The sequence below is a fragment of the Rhinolophus sinicus genome, linkage group LG13 (genome assembly GCF_036562045.2).
Source record: "Rhinolophus sinicus isolate RSC01 linkage group LG13, ASM3656204v1, whole genome shotgun sequence".
Taxonomy (NCBI): Eukaryota; Metazoa; Chordata; class Mammalia; order Chiroptera; family Rhinolophidae; genus Rhinolophus; species Rhinolophus sinicus.
The window spans coordinates 39,108,221-39,131,442 of NC_133762.1; the positions used below are offsets into that span (position 1 = coordinate 39,108,221).

A 23,222-nucleotide genomic window follows, 5' to 3' on the forward strand; every position below is an offset into this window, starting at 1 on the left:
GAAATATGAGGGAGGCTGCAGGGATTTGGGGAAAAACATCCCTCTCTGATGAAAGAGTGACAAAGTTCCCCCTTTCTGTCTCCGAACATGGCTGTGTGAGGAGTCAACGCTGGGAGCTGTGGCAGCCATCCCGGGAACCACGACAACATGAGCTTAGGGACGGGGGGCATGCTGAGAATGGGGTGGTGGTGGGAGGAATGAAGTCACGTCGGCTCTTAGCAACTCCACCGAGGGTCATTAACCCAACACTGAGACACTATCACTGGACTTGCTGCAGCGTGTGATAACAAAATCTCCACATTGTTTATGATGCTTGTAGCTGGATTTCCTAATATTTACAAACAATGGGTACACTGAAGAGCAGGCCCAGGGCAGTGTGAGAGACGCAGGACAGACTGCCTGCCAGCTAGGCGCTCAAGGGCTCCAGCGAGGGGAGCTTCAGGTCTCTTTCTCTGAGGTGCCTGTGTGTCCCGCCACCCCTCTCTGTGCGTGCTCCCATTCCAGCCCACCCGCAGCACAGTGCACGGTGACCAAGGGCTGGACAGAGGGTCACTGTGCACGAACTCAGCCAGATGAACCAATGAGGACGCGGTGTGAGGGGGAGGGCTCAGGGACAGGTATGACCAAAACAGGGACCACGAGAGGAAGGGCCACTGGGGTGGGGGCAGGGGGCTCCCCATGCAGGGGTGGTCACTTACATTTTATTGGTGCCTCAAAGGACCTGGCCACTGTCACCATCACGTTGGTGCCAAATACCTAGAAGGAGAAGAGAGGAGTCTGGAGGGAGGTGGGGGCTGGGTGGGACAGAATGACTGTCTTCGGGTTCCTCAATGTGCTGTTGCCTGAGATCTGCAGGGAGAGGGGCAGGGGGCAGGGTGGGGCTCCAGAAGGGACGCGAGGCTGAGAGTAGGTAGCCACCAATACTAGTTCTATGGACGCATCACTGGGCTCCTAGTTCTGGGCAACAAAAAGGGGCAATTCGAAGGAGTCGGAAAAGGGCCTCTGATGGTCCTGGCCAGCTTCCTGTTCATCGAGGGTTCTGCCCCGCAAGAGAGAAAGTCCTCCAGTACCACCCACTTAAGGGGAGAAGAGGCTGTGAGGCTGGGGAAAGGGTGCGCAGTTAGGCGGACTGCCATGCCTCTCGGCATCAGTGTGGCAGGGCCCTCGGCCCAGGGCTGGGTGCAGCCGGAGTGTGCTGTCAACAGCAGCTCGGCCTCCCAGCCCAGTGCCCGTGCTGGGCCCATTCACCAGCATTAACCACCCTGCCTGAACCTGTCTGAGTCTCGGCTCACTTGCTAGGGAGACATGGGATCAAGTAACACCCCTGTCGGGCCACTGTGAGGAAGAGATGAGGGGGGCACAGGGCAGAGGGTGGGCTCTCAGTGAGAGGGGAATCTACTCTCTCCTGTTTCATGGATGAGGGCAGCTCAGCCCAGAAAGGACCTGCTCTGGAGCCTTGACTTCCAGGCCATGGCTGCTGCCTTCAATCAGATGACTGCTGCCTGGGCCAGAGAGATGGGAGGGGAAGAGACTCACCCAGAAGACGTCGTAGATGAAGAGGCCGCCCAGCAGGATGCAGCCGGTGCTGACGTTATTCAGGTGCAGGAGCTCCACCCCGTTAAGGGAGAAGGCCAGGCCAAAGAGGTTATTGGCAATCCAGTGCTGGGGGAAGGAAGGTGGGAGTGAGATCAGCTGACGACGCCCCCCCCACCCCCCCCGTGCTCCGCTCACCCCTCTCCCCGCTGTTCCAGCCCCTGGCTCCTCACCTTCCTTAGCAGGTACCAGACGCCAACAATGCTGCTCAGGCCCAGGCACACCAGGTCCTTGGTGTCAAACTCATAATTGATGATCTCTGGGCAGAGAGGCCGGGTAAGTCCACTCCCCGGGGCGGGGCTGCCCCTCCCACCTGTCAGCCCCTGGACGGAGGAGGGCATGGCTGTGGGCACTGTCAGAGGCGCACAGGCCGGGAGTGCTCATGGGAGCCACACCCAACCCCTCCATTTTCCTAGAGGAGGGAATGGGGGCTCAGACAGAACACAAGCCTGGTGTGGGATCAGTGGGAGGTGGTCGGTGGTGCTGGAAGCATGGGCTCTGCACTTGTAGGTGGGTGACCTTGGGGGGAGGCAGCGCCCTCTCTGAGCTTCAGTTGACTCATCTGTAAAATGGGGACCATGGCATGTCCCTGATAGGCTGCTGTGAGGAGCAAGTGAGATGGTCTTTACGAAGCACTCAGCACAGTGCCTGGCACACAGTAGGTACTCAATCAAGTCCAGCTACCACCGAGCCCAGGTCTTTAACAAGGTCCCAGTTCTTTCAGGAGTCTTTCTACTTTGTCACCAAAGGAATCGAGAAGGTTGTTGGCAGCCCTACGTCACTAGCAGAGGAGGAAGAGGAGGAGGGAGAAGGTAAGAGACGGGGGCCTGGAAGAAAAGCAGGAGGGAGTCCCTGAGGGAGCCCCATGGAGGGCCTTGGGTAGACACCCTTGCACTAGAACCATTCTCCATCACTTTCAAGTTTCCTAATAAGGAAGCCCAGGCAGGTGGTGGGGCTTGCCCAGGGTTATAGAGCACAGCCATTTGTTTCAGATTCCAGAGTGCAGCAGACTGCTGGTTGGCCCTAGCTTCTGTCCTTTCCTCTGTGGTAACAGCACCTTGATGATTTGGGTCTGGACAGAGGCCAACTAGCTCAGGGCCACAGTTTCCAGCTTCCCCTGTAGCTAAATGGGGCCGTGGTACAGCTGCCTCTCCTGCCTGGTGGGACACCATCCTGGACCTAAGGGCCACTGAGTGTGGCAGAGCAAAAGACAGATGGAGCCTGGGACCCTGAAGACCCGTGGTACAAGCTTAGCTTTTTTTTCTTTTCTTTTTAATTTCACAATAATTGATTAGGTACAGATGCACCAGAGATGCAAAAAAGAATCACTGCTCTTTAGGGACGAGGCAGAATGAGCCAGGCTCCAGTACGAGAGAGCATGACATCCCCAAGCTCAGACTTTTACATGAGAAACACCTTCCATTTGGTTAACACATTGGTAATCCTGTGACAGCACTGGAACCCATATCCTAACTAATCCCCAATGCCCTGGCTTTTCCCCATTCCCTGTAGTTTTTATTTTTTAAAAAGCCATGGAACCTCCTTTTCAAATCTTAGGTGGGAAAGTAATTGTACTGAAAATAGCATGATAAAAACGGCGATAACAGCCGACTTTTACTGAGTACTTACTAAGCCAGGCAGGGGGCTGAATGCTTTCTACTCATCACCTACTCGCAGCCTACCACATGCCTCCGAGGGAGCTACTAGAACATCATTTCATTTTACAGATGAAACAACACCACCACCACCCAAGGCTCAGAGAGGTAGAGGTGGTCACCCAGAGTCCCCTGTGTAAGCAGTGGCGGGGCTGGGATGTGAACGAACCCAGGCAGTGTGACCCCAGAACCCACTTTCGCCATCACTTGCTCTACCGGAAAGCCCCAACATCGGGCAGATAAAGGGGGAGCAGGCAGGGAAAGCGGGAAGCACTGACCTTCCTTGTTCTCCCCGGAGCCCTGTGTGAAGAGCAGCTGGTACTGCCGACTTGGGAAGCTGGCTGGAAAAACCTTATTCATGAAGGGGCTGGAAAAAAGACCAAGCAGATTGGCAACCACAGCCCCAGCAGCACCCCACGAAACCCCCATTCACAGCTGGGATCTCTGGTATCCTCACAGCTGTCGCAACAGGCAGGTGCTATTGTGCCCATTGTACACATGTGGAAACAGAGACCCTCAGAAGGTAAGTCACTGCCCAGGGCCACACAGGGAGCCAGTATCTGAGCTGAGACTCGAACCTCGGGCCCTGGACTCCTAGTGCTTCTGTACCGCCTCTTGGTTATCACCCAAGAAACACAGAACAGAGGCAGACATTCACGTAAAACGATTTTTAGGAGAGCAATGGATTCCAAAGTCTGGTCCATTCGTTGTCTATGTAAGTCCCTTGTCAAGAATGCACATTTTTGGACTCCTTTCCAGACCTATTAAGTCAGATGACCTGACGGTCGCCTCACTCTGTGACTTGTGAGGCATGATATTTTTACAAACTCGTTGGACTTGATCAGCCGGATGAATCACAGCCCCTAGAGCCAGAGCACCCTCATGTTAACTCCAGGCGGGCTTGGCCTCACGCTGGAAGCACTCTCTTGTTACCCAGCATACTCTGCTTCCTCCCAGGCAGGGAACAGAGACTTTCTTTTCTGGATCACCTTCAGAGCAAGATTAGCATACCAGGCCTCTTGGCCCAGCCTGGTCCTGGGGGCGGCAGGATGTGGGGTGGCTACAAGCTTGGGTGGCCCTGAAGTCTGCTCTGCCACATATGAGCCGTGTGACCCTAAGTGAGCCACTTCAGTGGCTTGTCTCCTCAGATCTATGTGGGGACAATAATACCAACTGTCTCAAAGACAGGAGAGGGAGCAGGGGAGTTTAGTCTAGCACTGGACCCACAGCGAGGATGTGAGAACTGTGAGCTTCCTTCACTGAAACTTGTCCAGAGCCCGAGCTCGAAAGCATTCGGCAACATCAGATAGACTGACACGACTAATGAGGTGAGCAAATCCAGAATGGTGTTCCCAACTGGTGGGTAAATGGAAGCAGGCCAAGAGGTACCCAGGGAATAGTGGTAAAAGCAGGAAAAAGGGAGCCCTCCTTCTAAGGCCCTGGGGCTTGGAGAAAGAGGTGGAGTTAAGAAGCATCTCTGGGCCTCAGTTTCCCTACTTGTCAGCCAATCCCTCCTAGTCTGCAAGGCTGTGGCATGAATGAAAAGGGCTTTGTGAACAGAGACGTGGGAACTGGGAGTGGTCTTCCACAGCAGGCTCTGAGGAGGTGGAAGTCAGAAGCTGGGATGGGTAAGGCTGGAAGCTACTTTCAGATAGTTTGCTGAATCACTTTTGGGGGGAGTCTGAAGCCAGACTCTACATGCAGAGGCAGAGAGAAGGCCTAAGGAGCTAAGCCCTTCACTCCAGTCTGCCCTCTGCAGCAATTAAGAGCATGGAGTTTGCAGCCTGCTGTCCTGGGTTTGAATCCCAGCTCTGCTGCTTATTAGCTGTGTGACCCTGGGAAAGTGACTTAACTGCAACTGTTTCCTCATTTGGAACACCATAACAGCTTTCTCATAATCTTATTAAGAGGATTAAAGAATGCTTGGCACTCAGTAAGCTTAATTGCAGTTTCAACTTCAAGTAGGAAATCTCTAGATTGATGTCTTTGTTATCCCAAGAAAAGAGGGGTTGCTGGATAACACAGGACAGGAGTCGAGCAACATGGCAGGTGTGAGACTGACCTCGAGGGCAGGGTTCCTGGCTTATCACCTTCATCCCACCCTTGCCAGGCCTGGTGCTGGGAGGCAGCTGGCAAATGCTTGCTGAATGCCTCTGAATGCAGACTTTTGGCGCAGGCAGATTCTTTCTGGCCCCTGATGGCTCACGTCAAACCTAAAGGTCATTACTTCCTGCTAGCAAACCACATCCTGCTGCCTTTCTCTCCTGGGGGTAGGAGGCATGCACGGGTCAGTGATACTGGTGACATTGCTTCCTCCTCCCAGAGTGGCAGATTTTGGCCTTATGGGTCTTTTTTCCTCTTAAGGTCAGCTGGGTGGGGTGTGAGCTAATAGGTGATAAAAAGAGGCTGTGGTTTCTTGGCAGGAAGGATTTTGGCACAGGCTCGAATCTTGGTGACTGCACTCTAAAGGCAGGCTGCGGCCCCTGCCTTACCCCAACACTCCAAACTGCGGTTTCTTCCCAAAGAGGCTTGAGGTGGGCTGGGGGATGGTGGTGGTGGTGAAGGAATCCCACAAGACCTGGGGCTGATGAGGCTTGGGGTTCAGGCCTTACTGCCTTCCAGCAGGCCTCTATTCTGTCAATATGCAGTCCCACTCGGAGAGGGCTGCCGGCCCACCCTCTTCCCCTTCACTTTTGCCAAAACTAGAAAAAATATTGGCCGTGGAGTCCGACAGGCCCGGGCTCAAAACCTTACTTTTTACTCCTACCAGCTATGAATGCTGATGGTCATATGACCCCTCTGAGCCTCAGTTTCCCTGTCTCAAACCTTCAGACCTTGTTGGATCCTGAGGAAGGGCTGACTCTAAATTTGTGGATATAAACAGCTCACCAAAATTCTAACAACACTGTAGACTTTTGAGAAAATACTTTAAAAAACTCAATTTGATTGAAGAAGAAAAATAAATGTAATTCTTGGACCAACTTTCTAAATAGCCTGATTAAATTATGCCCTCCCTCCCCCTCTACAGCCAATTCAGTTCTTTTCCATGTAAATTTTACAATAATGATTTCACTCATCCCAGTTTTTAGTCCATAACATATTTTTCAGAGGCGAGCTGTGATTCTGGATGTTGAGCAGCTCTTCTGTCCATGGCGACCAATTCTTTTTATAAGATCGAATCTTCCCAGGTCAAATTTTGTGCTCTGAATTTTACCAAAAAAGTGATTCTTCTGATAATTTTCAGTCACTCACAATTTTTACCATGTGCAGTTTTAGCTGCTCTTGGTTCTATTTTCTGTTGATAATTTCTATCAGTAAAAGTTATGAATTCGTTAAAAGACATGGATAATTGTTTCTTGGCTAATCCATGACAAATTTGGGGCAATGTTCCTCAGTTATTGTTCTATAGGAAAAAAAGGAACCTGTCAAAATGATACAGGTTCCAAATATTCTGCTTGGGCAGTTGGATGGAGGGCTCTCTTGCAGGGTTGTTGACATAAAGTGAAATAATCAGTTCCTCAGCACCTGTCCTAATAGTGGCTTTCAAAATAAATTGGGTTCTCTCACTCTGTGATGGTGGTTGGGTGTGGGGAGGGCTGGGGGGCAAGGGGGTGTCTCAAACCTTTTGCAGATGCTGGGGTGTAATGTCTGAGAATTGGGGGGATCCTAATCAGGATGGGAAAGCAGGGACCCCAGTGCCTGGCAGTGACTGCCCCACCCCATCCCATTAGGGAGGGAGAGGTCTGTCCCTTTGAGGAAGGGTGACTGGCTCTGCCCGTCTTGTTAGGTCCAAGTCACTCAGGTTCTATGGGCCATCATTTTTTGGGGATTGGGGCTGGACTAGAATTCTCCCAAGGTGGCTAGACCAAGATTTTGTGGGTGTAGGTAGGTGGAGTTGAACAACACTGAACTCAATCAAAAGACCAGAGTTCAAGTGCCAGCTGTGACTTCAGGCTGTGACCTCACTTACAGTGCACTTGGCACTGTGCTCCAGGCGAGTAAGAGATGTAGCTCACTGGATCGGTCCCATGTCCCTACCAGGAGGTACTTGGAGTGTTTCCATCTTACAGGTGAAGGAATGGAGCTCGGAGGGCTTGAGTAGCTTACACAAATTACGGAGTCGGCAGAGCCAGGCGTTGGTGCCAGGGCTGTCTGCCTCTTGAGGTCACACTACTGACTACCGGGCTGTCCTGCCAGTGTGCCTAGAGGAATGAAGCCAAACTCACCTGGCATTCAATGCCTTTGTGAGCAGACCCTGCTCTGTGTCTCTAGCTTTCTCTCTAACTGCTCTGACTGTGCTCTTACTGCACAGACCTTCCAGCTCCTGGCCTGGCCCCACCCTCCTTCGCACCTCTCCCAGGTTTCCTACCCTTCCAAGCTGAGTTCAAGTTGTGTTCCTTCCTTCTGGGAACTTTCTGGTCTGCTGGCCACCTCACAGTCTCTCAGTGTTCTTAGCCTGAGGCTGTACCACCTTATGGGGCCAGATGGAAACCGATGGGGACACTTTTGTAGCCACAAGCTGGGGGAAGAGCTGGGGGCCCAACTCTCATTTGGTAAGAGGGCTGGGGTGCCAAATGTTTACACTGCAGAGAACTGGCACATCCAAAACGCCAGCAGCAGCCCCACCTGAGGGTCACTGGTCTAGGTCCTTCATCCCCACTGAAGTGACACAAGCAGGTGGCAATCTGAGCAGGTGGCACTGGGAAGGAAATGAGCTCTGGGGCCACTCAGACCTGGATTTGAATCTTGGCTCTGCTGCTTATCAGCTGTGTGATCCTAGCAAATTTCTTAACCCTTCTGAGCTTTGGTTTCAGAATGTAACATAGGATTAAAAGCAAAGGCTAACCATATAAGGTTATCTGGCAGGTTAACACAATAATAATAATAATAATAATAATAATAATAATAATAATAAAAATAATAATGGCAACAATTAGTGGTTCCTGAGCACATTAAGTGCCAGACACTGTGCTAAAAGCTTTCCACATGATCCATGAGGAAGGTACCAGTATTTTCCTCTACATTCAGAAGAGGAAATTGAGGCCAGAGAGATTAAGTAACTTGCCCAAAGTCACAAGGCTATTAAGTGGCAGAGTCTGGATTCAAAGTCAGATAGTCAAATTCCAGAGCCTGCACTCGTATCTTCTCACTAACTGCCCCTCTCTCTTTATGGAATAAGATCACGTGTGAGGCGCCTCGCTGAGTGTTTGGTGCCACAGGCTACACTACCTGATACGAAGCTCTGGTGTTACTCAGCTCAGTACTGCGACAAGTAACATGACATTACTTTTCACAAATACTACTTTCCCAACAATCGGGGATACTCTTAGAGGGCTCACCGAATACTCTCATCAGTCCCTGTAAGGAAACTGTGGCCCAGAGAGGTTACAGCTCTTATCCTAGGTAAACTACGGTGTGACACGGGAGGATGCCTTTGGGTTTTACAGCCAGGATTCAAACCTGGCTCTGAATGATGCCATAGGTCATGTTCTCATCCAAGACCCTGTACTGGCTCCTGAGAAAGCTGCTTCAAAGGCTGCAGAGATGCCTTCTGACCTGATGGTGTGGGACAGGGCCAGGATTCCCAGCACGAAGAAATACATGGACAGCAAGAGGTTGATGTACTCCTGGGAGAATATCTGAGGCAGAAATACAAAGAGAAACAGGAAGTCAGGGTTGCTGGTGGCTGCGAGGAAACCAGAGTCCTGGCTTCTCTTCTGGAAGTTGGCTGCACCCCTCTAGAGTTGGGAAACAGTGTCAGAAAGAATCTCTGAGAGCACTAGGGGCCTTCCAGTTTCTGTGGCTATGGGGAAAAAAAAGAGGAACCTCGGGCTGCAAGATGCACCTCCCAAAGGAGTCTGTCCAAGGGTTTGACCTTGGTGGCTTTGTTACCTGGAGACAGACAATACTATGTTTGTGCCCAGAATCCTGCATGGGAATTATGGGGGAGGGGAGTCTGAAGTTCAGAGTCCCAAGAGCACTGTTTGGATCTCAGAACACACTCTCTTTCAAGTTTCCTCCTCACTGTTCTACGGAGCCCCCACAGCCCACCAAGGTCCCAGGCACGCCGGTTACAAGTCATCTGCACCCCACTCCACTTAATGCTCTTCTGGACAATTCCTCCCATGGTGATGGTGGCAAGTTCTGACCGCCGGCCCTGACAGCCGCTTCTGGGTCTTAGGGTGTGCAGTAAAACCAAGGAACATTCTGTCTCAGTGCTCCAAAGCCACCGTCACGTGCTAACTCTGCACTTTGGGAAGCTCTGCCATGTGGCGCCACGTTCGCTGCATCATCTGAATCTGTCACTGCGAATGGCCTCTGACTGGGAGGCCGTGTGCTGCTTCGGGGGCCACGGGGACACAGGGCACTCTCCAGAAAGCCCGGCTGATCACGTCGCTCCCCTGCTTAATGCCTCTCAGCAGCTTCCCTCACGGCTTGAGGCCCATGTCCTCACTGTGGCCTCTTGGGCCCTCACGATGGCCGCTGCAGATGTCCTCAGCCACGGCTCACGCCATACCACTTCTTGGCTACATGCTGCGGCCACACTGGCCTCTCTGCAGTCCTGTTGGTGTCACATTCCCGCCCGGGGCAGTCTGTGCTCATGCCTTCTGCTGCCTGGATGCTCTCCTCTCTCCACATAGGCCAACCTGACTCATCCTTTTTCTGCTCTCAGCTCAGAGCAGCTTTCCTTGACATGATTACGCCGTCGTTAATTCAGCTCATGTCTACTGACTGCCTATGACATGTAGGACGTCGGGCCAACCATTAGGGACACAGCAAGGAATAAGGCAGGTAAGTGGCAATGAGGGAGGGAGAATCTCCAAAGATACGAATATGCAATATATTGTTAGGTGGTGATGGGAGCCAAGAAGAAAAGCAAAGCAGCACAAGGAGATGGAGAGAGAAGCAGGAAGAGCTGCTAATTAGACAGGCGAAAGCCCCCAACAGGATGACATTCACTTCATTTAGGAGTAGGATCCTTAGTGAAGGGAGCAGCTGTGAGGATATTTGGGGGAAGAACATTTGAGGCAGAGGGAAGGGCGAGTGCGAGGGCCCTGAGGTAGGCACATGCTTATAAGTGCAGGGAATAGTGAGGGCCTGAGCCTGGAGCTGAGGGAGTGTCAGGAGATGAGGCTGGGAAGGTAGGAGGCAGACAGATGCTGCAGCAGTGTGAAAAGGCTTTAGAGTCATTTGGGTGAAAAGGAGGGATTTGGAGGGCTGAGGGCAGGGCTGTGATGTGATGGCCTGGGAGGATCCCTCTGCTGCCATGTGGAAGACAGATTCTATAGGGTAAAAGTGGGAGCAGAGTCCAGTGAGGAGGACACTGCATAATCCTAAGGAGGAAGGGTGGTGCCCTGGGCTGGGAGGGAGGGACGTGATGATCAGTGGTCAGATCCCACATCTGTCCTGGAGCTGGAGACGCAGGGGCTATGAGGGCTGAGAAGGAACAGGGAGCAGGGTAACTTCCGGGGTTTTCGCTGTGTAGAGAGGTGGATGGAGGTGCTGCTGTCTAAAATGGAGGGGCCCCGGCAGGAGCAGGGGTTTACTCCAGGCTGATTCTTTGCTTTCCTGGCGCTGCAGACCTTCACAGCACTTCCTAGGACTGTAACTTCACATTCACCTATGTGACTATTTAATGAGTGTCTGTCTCCACTACTTAACAGGAAGTTCCTTGAGGACGGGTTTTTGTCACTCTGATGTCCCCAGCATCCAGCAGAGGGCCAGGCACATAGCAGGCACTCAATAAATGTCAACAGAATGAGTGAATGGATGAGCAAACCAGTGGTCTCTAATGTGAATGCTGTAAGAAAAGACCTGTGAACACAGATCTTTCCTTAAGATCATGTTTCCTTAAGATTGTTTTCCTTAAGATCATGTGGTGTGCCGCTCACATAGTGTTCTTTCAATGTGGGCCCTCAGGAAACATTTCTCTCTGGCTGCACCTTTCAGCTTCTGGCTGGCTTGACTGTGTGGGCTAGGAATTGTGTGCCAAGTCTCACTTTCTTTGTACCCTGGCTGCTAGAAAGTTTAACTTTTAAAAGCTGCCTTAAAGCAATCAGTTTTAGATGCGGTAGGATCAAGTAAATTTTATGATTTTGACAAATGTTAATATACTCCAGTGCTCCCTGTCAGGAGGAGAGGAGGGAAGGGGCTGAGTGACAGTCTCTGTTAAGCAAACCAACTAACCAGTTGTCAGTCTGGAGTTTGGGAGAAATCTGGTGGCTGTGTTGTCCAGGCAACTGCCTTCAGAAGAAATGTCAACATGGGAAAGGGGTATGCTGTGCCCTCTGGCAGAAGGCAGGATGTGCTTACCCGCCAGGAGAGGACAAGTTGAGCAACGGGCACCCAGTGCCTTCAGTAAAAATGTGCGTACCCTCTCCTGCCAGAAATTCCTTTCTGCGGAATCTAGCCTAAGGAAAGAACCCTAAATACTAAAAGTGTTAGAGGGTCTTGAGGCAAGGGTCTGGGTGTGTGTTCCTGGCACTCAGCACAGCAGAAACTTGAGACACATCTGCTAAACGCCAAGTCAGAGGCGGTGGGCTAGATGCACACAGAATGACAGAAAGATTTCAAAAGAACAGGGGAAAGGAAAAGGAAACAGAGGGGGATGTATCGCACAATTCTATTCATGGAAACTAGACTTTCACTCAATACCCACAGATACACCAACACCACAGATTTTACAAGGAGACACATAAGTCAAATCATTAGAGCAGGTGCCTCTGGCAGAGGGGGAAGTGGAAGTAGGAAATGGAGGTGGGCATCCGGGGTAGAGGGGGGAATACAAGGAGGGGGCCTGACGTGGACTGATGATGGTGTGCCACGACTCAGAAGCATCTGATAAATTCTACTCTTCACCCGAGGTCCGGAAAAAAAAAATCAGTGAATACCTAATGTTATTTGATGTACTCTTAATTTATAAAAGTAAAAATCAGAATGATTTTTTTCTGTTTAAAGTGGGGGACGTGGTACGTCAGTTGTGGCGTATCTGCTTGAAAGGATATCCTGAAAACCATTAAAAAGAGTAGTTCTGATCCAACAATGAGGGAGCAATGAAATAGGAAACAATTACAAGCGTTAGCAATTACGTTTTTGACTCACTTGCAGGCTGGTAAAAATAATGAATCTGGATGCTATGCAATGCAGGTGAGAGTATAGGGAAGCCAGCACGCTTGTGACTGTTAGTTAGAGGGGATGCAAACTGGTAGTCTCCTTGGAGGGACGTGGCACTATCTGTCCAGATTACAAGTGGAGATGCTATTTGACCTGGTAATCCCACTGCAGATATACTTGAAAATATGTGCCCATGCCAAGATATGTGCACGAAGACGTTCCCGGCAGCACTGCTCTGATGCCCCAGCACTAAATACCCTTCAGGGCACATCTGTAAAGCAGAACCACGAGCAGCTGTTAAAAAAGAATGAGGTAGATTTGACTGTGTTGATACAAAAATATCTCCATGGTAAGAATCGTTATGTTTGGGACATGTATTTATTTTTAAAATTTAACATAAATGTAGACCTATGCATAGAAGAAAGATTCACAAGAAACTATATTGGGGAGAGGATTATGGCTCATTTGTACCTTCCCTTAGATTGAAAAAATTTTACCATGTATGTGGTATTTTTAAAAAGTAAATTAAAGGTTGTCCTTGAGGAATTTTCAATGACCAGGAAAAAAGCGCTTGTGATGTACTATTAAAAAACACACACCACAACACTATTATTATAATAATAATTATGTTAAAAATATGCTTATTAGAAGCCTGAAAGGAGATATGCCAAAATGTTCGTAGGGATTAGCTCTGTGCACGTGTCCCTCTCTTAAGATTTCCCCTCCCTTTAAGTTTTCGGCATATATTACCTTTATAATTAGAAAATAGTACATGTTATATTTTTTAAAAAGTTAAAGGAGAGTTTGCAGTAACATGAGAAAATGCTTATGATGTTATTAATGTGGAGTGGAAAAAGCAGCTACAAAACTGAACACAGCACGTGGTCACAGCTACGGCAAAACCATGCACTGGAAGAAACAGTGGAAGGACACACCTCCAAGGGGAATCTGTGACTGTCTCTGGTAGTGGGGTTTTGGATGACTGCTGTTTTTCCCTTTTTACTTTTCTGTATTTTCCAGGTTTTCAACACTGAGCCTGTGTAACTTTTATTGGGAAAATAAACCTCGATAAATTAAAAAAAAAAAAAAAAAGCAATTAGTATGGTGGAGGTATGTCTGAGACATCAGCTAGACCCATCCCAACATAAACAGTACAATGAAACCAAACGGGTATTATGAAAACAAAACAAAAAGCTCCATGGAGAAAAGCTCCATGAAGTAAAGACTGGTGGGACAGAGTTCCAAACACCAATAGTGGTTGTCCTTGGGTAGTGGGTCTAGGGTAAATTATTCTGATTTTTTTCCCTGCTCTTTATTTTCCATAAATGAACATGCATGTCTCCTGTGATGGGAAAAATGGAAACACAATAAAATAAAGTTACTGGAACCAAACGACATGACAGGTAAGCAAAGGACTTACTTTGAAAAAGAGGTAGAGCCCTAAGAGCGTGCAGCTGGCGATGATGGGGAACCGGGCGGCGTCCCGGCTGGTGATGGTCTCGGGCATGTCCGAAGCGTTCTGGAGGCGAGAAGAAAGGTGCCGACTGAGCAGGGGTGTGGTTCTGGCCTCTAAGGGCTGGACACTGGTGAGAATTTGGTGTCCGAATAGTCCCTTCACTGCCTTCCCTCTCTCTGCCCTGGTTCATTTAGGTGCCTTGGGGTTCCCATATTTTGCCGACTTGAGGTTTCATTAATGTTGTTCCCTCTGCCAGGGGTGCTGCCCAACCACCCTGGGGCAAGATGCTCTGCTCCCGCTATTTTTCCATTGAGGAGATCTGGACCCCAATCGGGACAGTCCAGGGGGGACCCTGTGCACAGGTGGCATATCTGGGGAGAAGAGCTATCGCAGAGGCAGGCACACAGTGTGTAATAACTGAAAGAACAAACTCTGGGAACTGGTAACAACAGAGTCCCAGAACTCATGAGCACTATTTCCAATTTTCTTATGGGTTAGCTAACAGGAAAATATGATTCATCTTTTATTCAGCAGGTAGTGAATAGTGAGTGGAACTAAACGACAAACAAAACTGACAAGGGCTGAACCCACACATGGGAAGACACGAACCACAAAGAAAAGCAAATCTTGACAACACTTAAACTTAAGAAATTTGGGAAAATTGAATCTGGTAAGAGTAAAAGCCACAATTAAATTTACAATGGCAGATGCTATAGTTGGCAAGAGTGTGATCTGGGTAAAGAGCTGACAGAGGATAAATATTTACATGAAAAAGAATGGAATGCAATCAAAATAACTTCAGTACTATAAAAATGGAAAAACTTGGAAATGGAATAACAGTGTAACACAGGAATTAAACAGCTTCACAGACTTCACACCGAAAGACTTTCTAATGAAAACCCATCATGAGTAGTGTAAGTCTGATTTGAATTTATATTAAAAACACGAAGTGAAACACTCCAGGACCATGATACTCTCCATGCCCCCCGCTCGGCAAAATCCTCAGTCCTCAAGGACACAGCAATTGTCACTGCAGTGAAGCTTTGCCTGATTTCCCCACTGGGACAAGCCCACGTCCCAACTGCAATTCTCACTGCCTTTTATGTGTCTAATTCTGTTTTATATTACAGCTACTGAAAGTCGTAGCAATGTCAGATGAGACTTCTGCTCCTGCCCAAGGGAAGCTCTCTCCACAAGAGCCATAGGCTCATCGCAGCGCCCGAGATTCCCCCATCCTGTCCATGCTGCGAACACGGCACCAGCATCCCTGGGAGAAGGCATCAGGCTCAGCTGCAGTGTCTCATTAATATTTTGGCTCACAGCTGCCTCTTAAAAACCAACAGGAAAGAACACGCTGGGGGCGGGGGGCAGCTGCCTGGAAAGGTTGTCTTTTTTCTTTCTTTTTTTTAAAAAGTTTATTGGGGTGACAATTGGAGAGGTAGATTTTGGCACAGAGACGCCCTTGTACCCCGGCAGGGAAGGCTGCAGAAAGGGAAGGAGATGGGGCATAGAGCAGTGAGCCCATGAAACGATCTCTAGGAGATGGAGAGGTGGGGTACCGGGATGTTTAAATGCCATCGGTTTGTGTACAACCTGGTCCAGCCTTTTGGGGAGGGCAATTTGGTAGGTGTGTCAAATCGTAACTTGCACATACCTAAGATACAAAGATTCGCAGAACAGGAACGACAAATGGCTCATAATCACAGGAAAAATGTTCCTTCTCATCCTTAATAAGAGAAGCTCAAATTACAGTACACCGAGATTCCATTTTTCGTCAGAATGACAAAAATCCATGTTTGATAACATACTGAGTTCGAGAGGCTGAGGGGAAACAGGTGCCAACGACCCACACTGCTGACAGAAGGGTTATCGGCCTTGCTGTAGGCAGCACGTTGGCAATATCTGTCCCGGTCACAAATGCACACACCCTTTGACTAAGCAATACCACTTCTGGGAATTTTTCCTACAGATACAATTCATACATGTACAAAATGATGCATATAAAGTATAGCCAAGGTATTCATTGCTCTTTTACGGGCTTACGGGGTGACCGAGACAAATCATTTACTCATCTGTCAAACAGATGACCTCCTCCAGCTTCACTTACCTCTCAAAGGGCCAAGAGGCTTAACCAAAGGAGATGAATTGTGAAAGAGCCCGACAAACTGCAGGGCTGTGACAGCATGAGGAGCTGCGATTATCAGGAGGCCCTTCACCAAACCCCCACATATGCAGAGCGGAGGTGGCCTGGCCACAGGGCTGGCAGGTAGGCACTCCCCTCTGGAGTTCCCAGAGCCGGCTCTGTGAGTCACCCTCCGGCAGCTCTGCTGGGAGGTGGCAATGAGCGGGATGAGCAACACTGACACTGCAAGGCAGGGTTATTTTCCTTCCCTCTTCTCTCCCAGCCATTGGTTTCTGCTTTTGGCAGCAGTGTGCTGAGGGGCTTGGGTAAGTTCCTCACCCCCTCTGGGTACCTCGGCAAATTCAATGTTGCCTGGGTAGCAGCAGTGGGCGAGCGGGCGCACGTGTGCATGTGCACACACAGACTAGCTGCTGACCCCAAAGAGCTCACAGGCAGGTAGGCCAAGACCTTGACATGTAAATAGAATATCGCAATACAGTGTGACACGAGACAAAATAAGACATGTGTACTGGTGCAATACACAGCTCGAGTGCCAAATGGCTGAGAGGGCTCTGATGTCAGCAAGGCCAGTCTGCCACCCAGCTCTGCTTCTTTCCAACTATAGGACCTTGGGAGTTATTTTCTCTCGGAGCCTCAATTTACTCAGCTGTAATGAGTGTCAGGAGTCTATGGTTTTTGCACCCCAAGTACTTGGTGCTGTGCCTTGAGCATGTCTCTCAAGCTGTAGCAACGATTTGTATTATTATGAACAAGGGAATCATGAGAAAACAGACAGGACACCACTTCTGTAGGGAAGCAGGGGAGTGTCAGAGGTGGCTAGAGCAGATGCCACTTAAGCAAGACCTTAAAGGCCAAGCACACTGGTGTGAAAGTATACAGGGGACTCTGGCTTCACCTACAAACCAGTGTTAGGGCTCATTTCCACGTATTCCTTTCACTTCAGCCCAGTAACCTGGGCAGGAAGGGGCTTAATATTACTTGATGACAAACAAGGGTGGACAGCTGCTCCACCATACAGAGGAATCAGGTCTCCTCTGTGGGTGATTGTTATAAATATCCCACGCTGTAATGTTGAGTCAGAATGGCAGACTTGAAATCTGACTGACAATTAACAGTAATAAGGATAACACTTACTGAGAGCTTTCTAGGGGCCGAGTACTGTTCTAGGTGCTTTACATGATTTCATCCTCACAAAAACCCTACACAGCAGGTACTTTTAAGAGCTCTGTTTTATAGATGAGGAAACTGAGGCTCAGCGAGGTGAAGTAACGTGCTGTAAGGTCACATAGCCGGCAGTGGTAGAGCCAGGATTCACACTGAAGCCAGCTGGTGAGGCCCAAACTCTTGGCTATTATTCCCTAGACGCTCTCTACCTTTCCTATCTGGAAGTTGCTGCTGGAAAGTTGTGGCAAGATACTAGGGGAGCCTGAGCCCTTTCTGAGGAACAGACTCCTGATGGTAACAGAACATTTAATCTTCGTAGTTACAAAAACACTGTATGTTGTTAGGATTCTCTACTAATTCAATTTGGATTTTTTTTTTTTTAACCAGATGCTCCTATGCAAATGCAGTAGCTCCTGAAACACACAACATAATTAGAGAGTTTGGGGGGGGGGAACTGACACAAATAGCAGAATAAATTTAGCTTCCAGTGATATTCTAGATGTTCAGTTATCAGGGCGGAAGCAAAAGCAGTGAAGGAAGACCGATGCCTGGCTTCGAGGCTTAGGCTCTCCTCGAGCTCTGGGAGTACCGCTTCCAGGCCATGCCCTAGAAACGCTCTGGAATTCATGGACCATTCTGTTACTCTGTCACTCCAGCTGGAGACGCCAGGGTTCCCCTTTCCTTACCACACTTTCACTCATTCACCTCGCCCCAATTCTGCTTCCTAAGCATTTTCTGAACCCTGCACCCCAATGCTTTGCCCCCCCCCCCACGGCAGTCTTCACCCAACCACCTCACCAGCCAGCCTCTTTCCTTTCTTCCTCCTGCCTACCACCGCTCTGCCAGGAGTGCTTTCTGCAGCCTAGACCTGACTGTGTCACATCCCTGCTCAAAAACCTCCGGAAGGTGGACTACTAAGTGGCCATTACACAGGAATCGAGGTCTCTGCTGGTGGGAGCGTAAACTGACACAACCTCGATGGTGGATGACTTGGTAAAGTTAAAACACTCACATAGCCTTGGACCCAGAAAACCGATTTCAAGGAATCTATTCTACAAATACACAGACAAGTGTGAAATAACAAATGTACAGGGAGCTTAATTTCAGCAACAGCAAAAGCCTGACACAACCTTCATGACCAGCGGGGGACTCTAAGCGAGAGGTTCTCCCACGCAAGCATACATCAGAGTCACCACCAGGGCACGTGAAAACAGACTGCTGGGTCCACCTGGAGTTTCGCTCAGAATGTGCGTTTCTCACCAGTACCCGGTGATGCTGATGCGTTGGGCCAGGGCTCCCACTTTGAGGACCAGGGCTCTCAATACACTGTGCGGTCCAGGTGGGACATCGTACGGCTGATAAAGAAACACAACCACTCCACAGATGCTGACGTATTCACCTCCAACATGTGTGTGGTGAAAAAAAGCAAGGTGCAAAAAAGAGTGTATATGCGTATCCAACAAAATGTAATAGTTAGACAGCAAAACTGGGGAAAAGCATATGTTTATCTGTAAAGGCACAGAATCTCTTGGCTTGTTATCCAAGAAACAGGTAGCAGGGCTGCCACTGCGGAGGGAACTGGGGCAGTGGGGTTGGAAGAGTCACTGTGCACCCTTGTTCCTCTGGAATTCTATACCTTGGGCATGTGAAACCCACCCTCCCTGCCATAGAACAATAGTTGGACCCACAGGTACTGACATGGGAAAATGATCAAGACACTGTTAACAGGAAAAAAAGAAAATCAAGTTGTAGAGCATCATGTGCTATACAATTCGATTTACATAAAAATAAATTTTACCGATGGGTATACATACAGGCACACGCACAATGTTCGTATACACACAGCAGAAGTTCTGGGAGGTTACTCACTGAACAGCTAACTGGGTTATTTCCAAGGAGTGGTACTGAGGACCCTTTTCCTTTAAAATACTGCTGCATTGCTTGAATTTTTTTTAACAAGTGCAAGTGTGTAGCAATTTTGAAACTAGGAAGATTAACTGTTACTGTTGCCTTCAGGACTCTGTACCTCAGAAAGCCCCTCCATGAGCATCTTGCCGCCCCATCCACGCCCCTGTACAGGGCTCTGGTCACACTACTCACCGCCTCCCAGAACACACCTTGTGGTCCCAGGCCTCCCTCTTCAGGTTCTGCCTGCTGAACTCTCAGTCCTCTACACAAAGCCAACTCCTCTAGGGGGCACATCAGCACTCAGTTGAGTCCGAGACTCACACATCTGTTTCTCCTTGGTGACGGAGCTGTGTGAAAGCAGGGCTTGGCCTTCTTTGTCCTGGCACTCCTGGTACCCAGCTCAGGGTCTGGCACAGAGCAGAAGCCCAGTCCACTTGACTGAGGGACTCTTCAATCTGATGTGCAGCTATCGCTCGCTGGGGCTGGGATTTGCTCTGAGCACCCTCTAAGATTGCTCCTCCCATGGCTATTTCTCCCAACACACTCCTGGATGCTCCACCTTCTTCTCCCTATCATGTCACAATTTGCCCTGCCTGTTATGGATAAGTTGGCCCCAGGGAGAATTCTGTCCTCACATGCTCTCTCTCAGCTGGCTTTGGTGGGAAATCAAAAGGCCTGGGACCCCCCATTGACTTTTCTCTTTCATTGCCAAATGACCAGGAAAGCATGACTCAGGGTAGAAGAAGGAAGTCATTTGTCCTGTCCTTTTCCTAGGCCAAAATGCCACTTGTGTGGGTCTTTAGAGGAACCTGTGTATCACGGTGAGTGCCCTGGACTAGGACTAGTGACATCTGGTTCTATTCCTAATTGGCAGAGTGAGCTTGAGAAGTAATTTCTTTGACCCTCAGTTTCTTTCTCTGTACAATGGGGATAATAAAATGGGCTCTGCCTGCCACACTTGGTCGCTGGAATAATCAAAGAGGGTGAATGAAGCCTTTGTAAGCTTTAGAATATCCTAATGGTAGGAGCGTAAGGATCAGGCGGTTTGCAATTTCATGCGGTCTTCCAACCCCTGCTGCCCCCCCGGAGATGCTAGGGGGAGGTATTTAGAGGCCACGGTGGATCTCAAGTTCTCTTCCATCCAGACCCTCTGCTCCAGCCACACTATCTCCTGAACTGCCTTGCACCTCTGCCTTCAATGTCTTCTACAGCAAGGCTCAAGCCCACCTTTGGCACAAAGCCGCCCTGCCCTGCCCTAGGGATGCTCAGCTTTGCTCGCTAAACCCCGAGCATTACCTGTATTCCAATCACCTGTATTAGGAGGGAGTTATTTCTCCTTCATCCAGACACTTAAACTCCCTGGTGACAGGGCTCTGACCCACTCATCTCTGCAGCATCCCCACACCCTAGAGAACAGTGGCGGTTCAGGAAATTTTGTTGCCTGGAAGGTGTTTTCTCAAAGATTAGTGATTCATATGCCAAAGGTGCCAATAATCACTCAAACCGTTTTGGAAGCTCCTCAGCTCAAACTGCCCAGCTCACACATGGTGCCTGTCACCTCGTTTGTCCTGGTCTACTTCACATAGTCTCCTTGTACCAAGTGTCTGCCTGAAAGGTATGGTAGGGAGGTTGAAGGCCACCTGAACTCTGCTTAAATACAGGCAAAGTAGAAAGGCAAAGGGGGCCACCTAAGCCCTTCCTGACTGCTCCCCTCTGCGTCTGACCAGAGTCAACAGTTGACTCTGATCTTGGGGAAGGAAGGTGGCAGGCCTCCACCCCCACTCAAGTTGGGCAATGTTTCAAAACCCAGGCTTGAGCAGTTTCAAAAGTGGCAGCTGCTTTGTGGGCCTGCCCTCTGGGTAAGAGCTTCCGCTGAGGTTCAACTTCAGGTTTGGGTTAGGGAGGAGCAGCAGGGAGCTGCAGATCAGGAGGAGGGGATTGGGTACCAGGAAGTGAGAAGCCATTGGTATAATGGGCTAGAGAGGGCTTAATATAGGGAAGAAGGGCGGGGGGGAGGAAATAGGGAGGTGGAAGATGCTAGGGTTCTCTTCGATACCCAATGGGACAGACACTGAGGAAGGCCAGGGATGAGGTCTGGCCCAGTTTCAGCAGGGAGGCCAATAGCAGCTCAGTTAGTCAGCAGGTGGGCCCAATTTGGTGGAGGGACTGTCTTGAGGGGTATATGGAGAAAGGCTACTTTGAGGCAGGGTCAAGGTCTGGGGTGGGAACAGGGTTAGGGATTGGAACAGGGTCTGGGCTCAGGCTAGGACAGGTAGGAGAAGGTTGGCTGCTTGTCAGGGAGAGGAAACCAGAAAAATGAGGGGTCAATGCCTGGTTAAAAAGGGAGGCACCAAGGTGCTAGGTTCTGAGGGGGCTGGCTGAGGGGAATTGGTTCCAGAAAGTGATGCAAAACCTGGGGGCTGAGCTGGGGCTACATTCTTCCGTTAATCTTTTTGAAGCAGGGGCAAGGAACTGATCTGGGGGTTCTGGGAGAGCAGACTACAGGGCACAGATTCCAGTTAGACAGATGTCAGAGTCTAGGGATGGGCCTGGATGCTAGAATCTGCCATGGGATGGTGTGGGGCAGGGTTCCTAAGGGAGGGATGACACGAGATTGTACCATTCGGTAGTTCTCGGGACCAGTGCCCCATGAGGTACAGGATGGGGTTAACCCAGAGCCCGGGACGGGTGATGACTGTCCTAGACGGGATGGGCAGCCAGAGCAAAGGGTGCAGCTGGGCTGGGTGGGTCCAGTAAGCTCGGAGCAATTAGTGCCCGAATCGCAATGTGGGGGTGGGCTGACAGTGTTCTCAGTATGATGTACAGAGAGAGGGATGTGTCAAGGTGCGAGTGGGGGTAGAAACCAGGTCCTATTCGAGGAAGGTGTCGGTACCCGGTTCGCGGGTCGGGGCCCAGATCCCGGGGCACCTAAGGCCAGCCCCGGGATGTGGGCCTGGGGTGGAGAAGCGGTGGTGATCAAGGCTGGGAAGGGCCAGCGTCAGGGAAAGGAGGGAAAGTCTGTACCGTCTAGGGGAGGCGGGTCGGTGTCAGCCGTGTCCCGGGTGAGAGAAGGAAAGCGCGGGGTTTGCCACTGACCCTACCTTGCCGCGGGTGCAGCGCACCGAGCGCAGGGCGCCGAAGAAGATGGGCAGCAGCGCCATGAGCAGGAGGCTGCCGTAGGCCAGCGCGATGCCCTCGGGCGTGGAAGGCGGCCGCGTCGTGCCGTTGGCCGGGCTGCCTGCCTCGGCGCTGCCATTATGCGGGTCTTTGAGGGCCGAGTCCATGGCGAGGCTGCCCGCGGGTTCCGACTCCAGTTCCGGCCGCTGCAGCGGAGACGCAGATGAGATGACGGCCGCTGCAGGGAAAGCCACGTTCCCCTAAAGAAACAGGAAGTGACGTGCCTCCTTCACCGGCCCGTGCCGCGCACGCGTGCGCGTTCACGTCTCCCCGCCCGCGCGCCCTCTAACGGTGGCGGAGGGCCGGGCGTCCGGTTGCTACGCAACTTGCTAGCGGTGCGGAAAGGAACCCTGGACCACTGCGGTGGACATCCATCCCGAGGGAAACCTGAGGATCCCATTCCCCAGGCCCAGTCGAGCTCCTCATTCCCAGGCTGTCCCACAGAGCCTCATCCTAATAACTAAGAATTTGTTTACGCCTGCATGCTTTCATTCCAATATTTAATCTTTACTTCACTTCTTCAGTGTTTAATGTTTGAGTATAAAATTGTATGACAGGCACTGTCCTAGGCTCTGGGGACATAGAGGGAACAATACAAGCAAAAGTCCATCCGCACCCTTATGAAGCTTGCATTTTTAGTTTGGTGGGATTGGGGGGGGGTGTTGGGAAGACAATAAATAAAATGAACAAAATAAACAAATAAATAAAATATAAAGTTTATAGGATGTTAGTTTACAGGATGTTATGTATGTTACATAGCATATTAATGGCGATAAATAATTAAGAGAGACCTCTTTCTCTATGAATCTAGTGCACTTGTGCATATGGCTTGGGCCAGGGCGGTTCCATCCAGTTCCTGAGGATGAATGTTAGGTGGCTGGTTCTGTAGATTACCAGCCCTGGGGGGCTCCCAGTGTATATGTGTCCAGCGGTGAGGAGATGGTGAGGGTAGAAGTGACCTGGACGTGGGTGCAGGCCCACAGTGTCTGGGGCTCTTGGGTGTGCTACTGCT

General features: G+C 50.1%; 1 protein-coding gene across 8 annotated transcripts in view; it reads right to left on the bottom strand.

Moving 5' to 3' along the window:
* Positions 1 to 22,438, bottom strand: part of HM13 (histocompatibility minor 13) — a 37,348-nt gene extending 14,910 nt beyond the window's left edge. For 3 of the 8 annotated variants that reach the window (XR_012491041.1, XM_074317224.1, XM_074317225.1), the window contains exons 1-7: positions 22,135 to 22,437; positions 13,783 to 13,881; positions 8,805 to 8,887; positions 3,527 to 3,615; positions 1,767 to 1,906; positions 1,537 to 1,662; positions 699 to 756 (exon numbers count right to left, since the gene is read on the bottom strand). Coding sequence is in view for 6 of the 8 variants with exons in the window: in XM_074317224.1 (XP_074173325.1) it covers positions 699 to 756; positions 1,537 to 1,662; positions 1,767 to 1,906; positions 3,527 to 3,615; positions 8,805 to 8,887; positions 13,783 to 13,881; positions 22,135 to 22,317 (778 nt within the window). In the remaining 2 variants the exon portion in view is untranslated. Of the gene's footprint in view, positions 1 to 698; positions 757 to 1,536; positions 1,663 to 1,766; positions 1,907 to 3,526; positions 3,616 to 8,804; positions 8,888 to 13,782; positions 13,882 to 22,134 lie in introns of all 8 variants that reach the window. The other 5 variants (XR_002138829.2, XM_019748495.2, XM_019748493.2 and 2 more) reach the window with 4 other exon arrangements.
* Between the last annotated feature and the right edge of the window lie 784 nt (positions 22,439 to 23,222).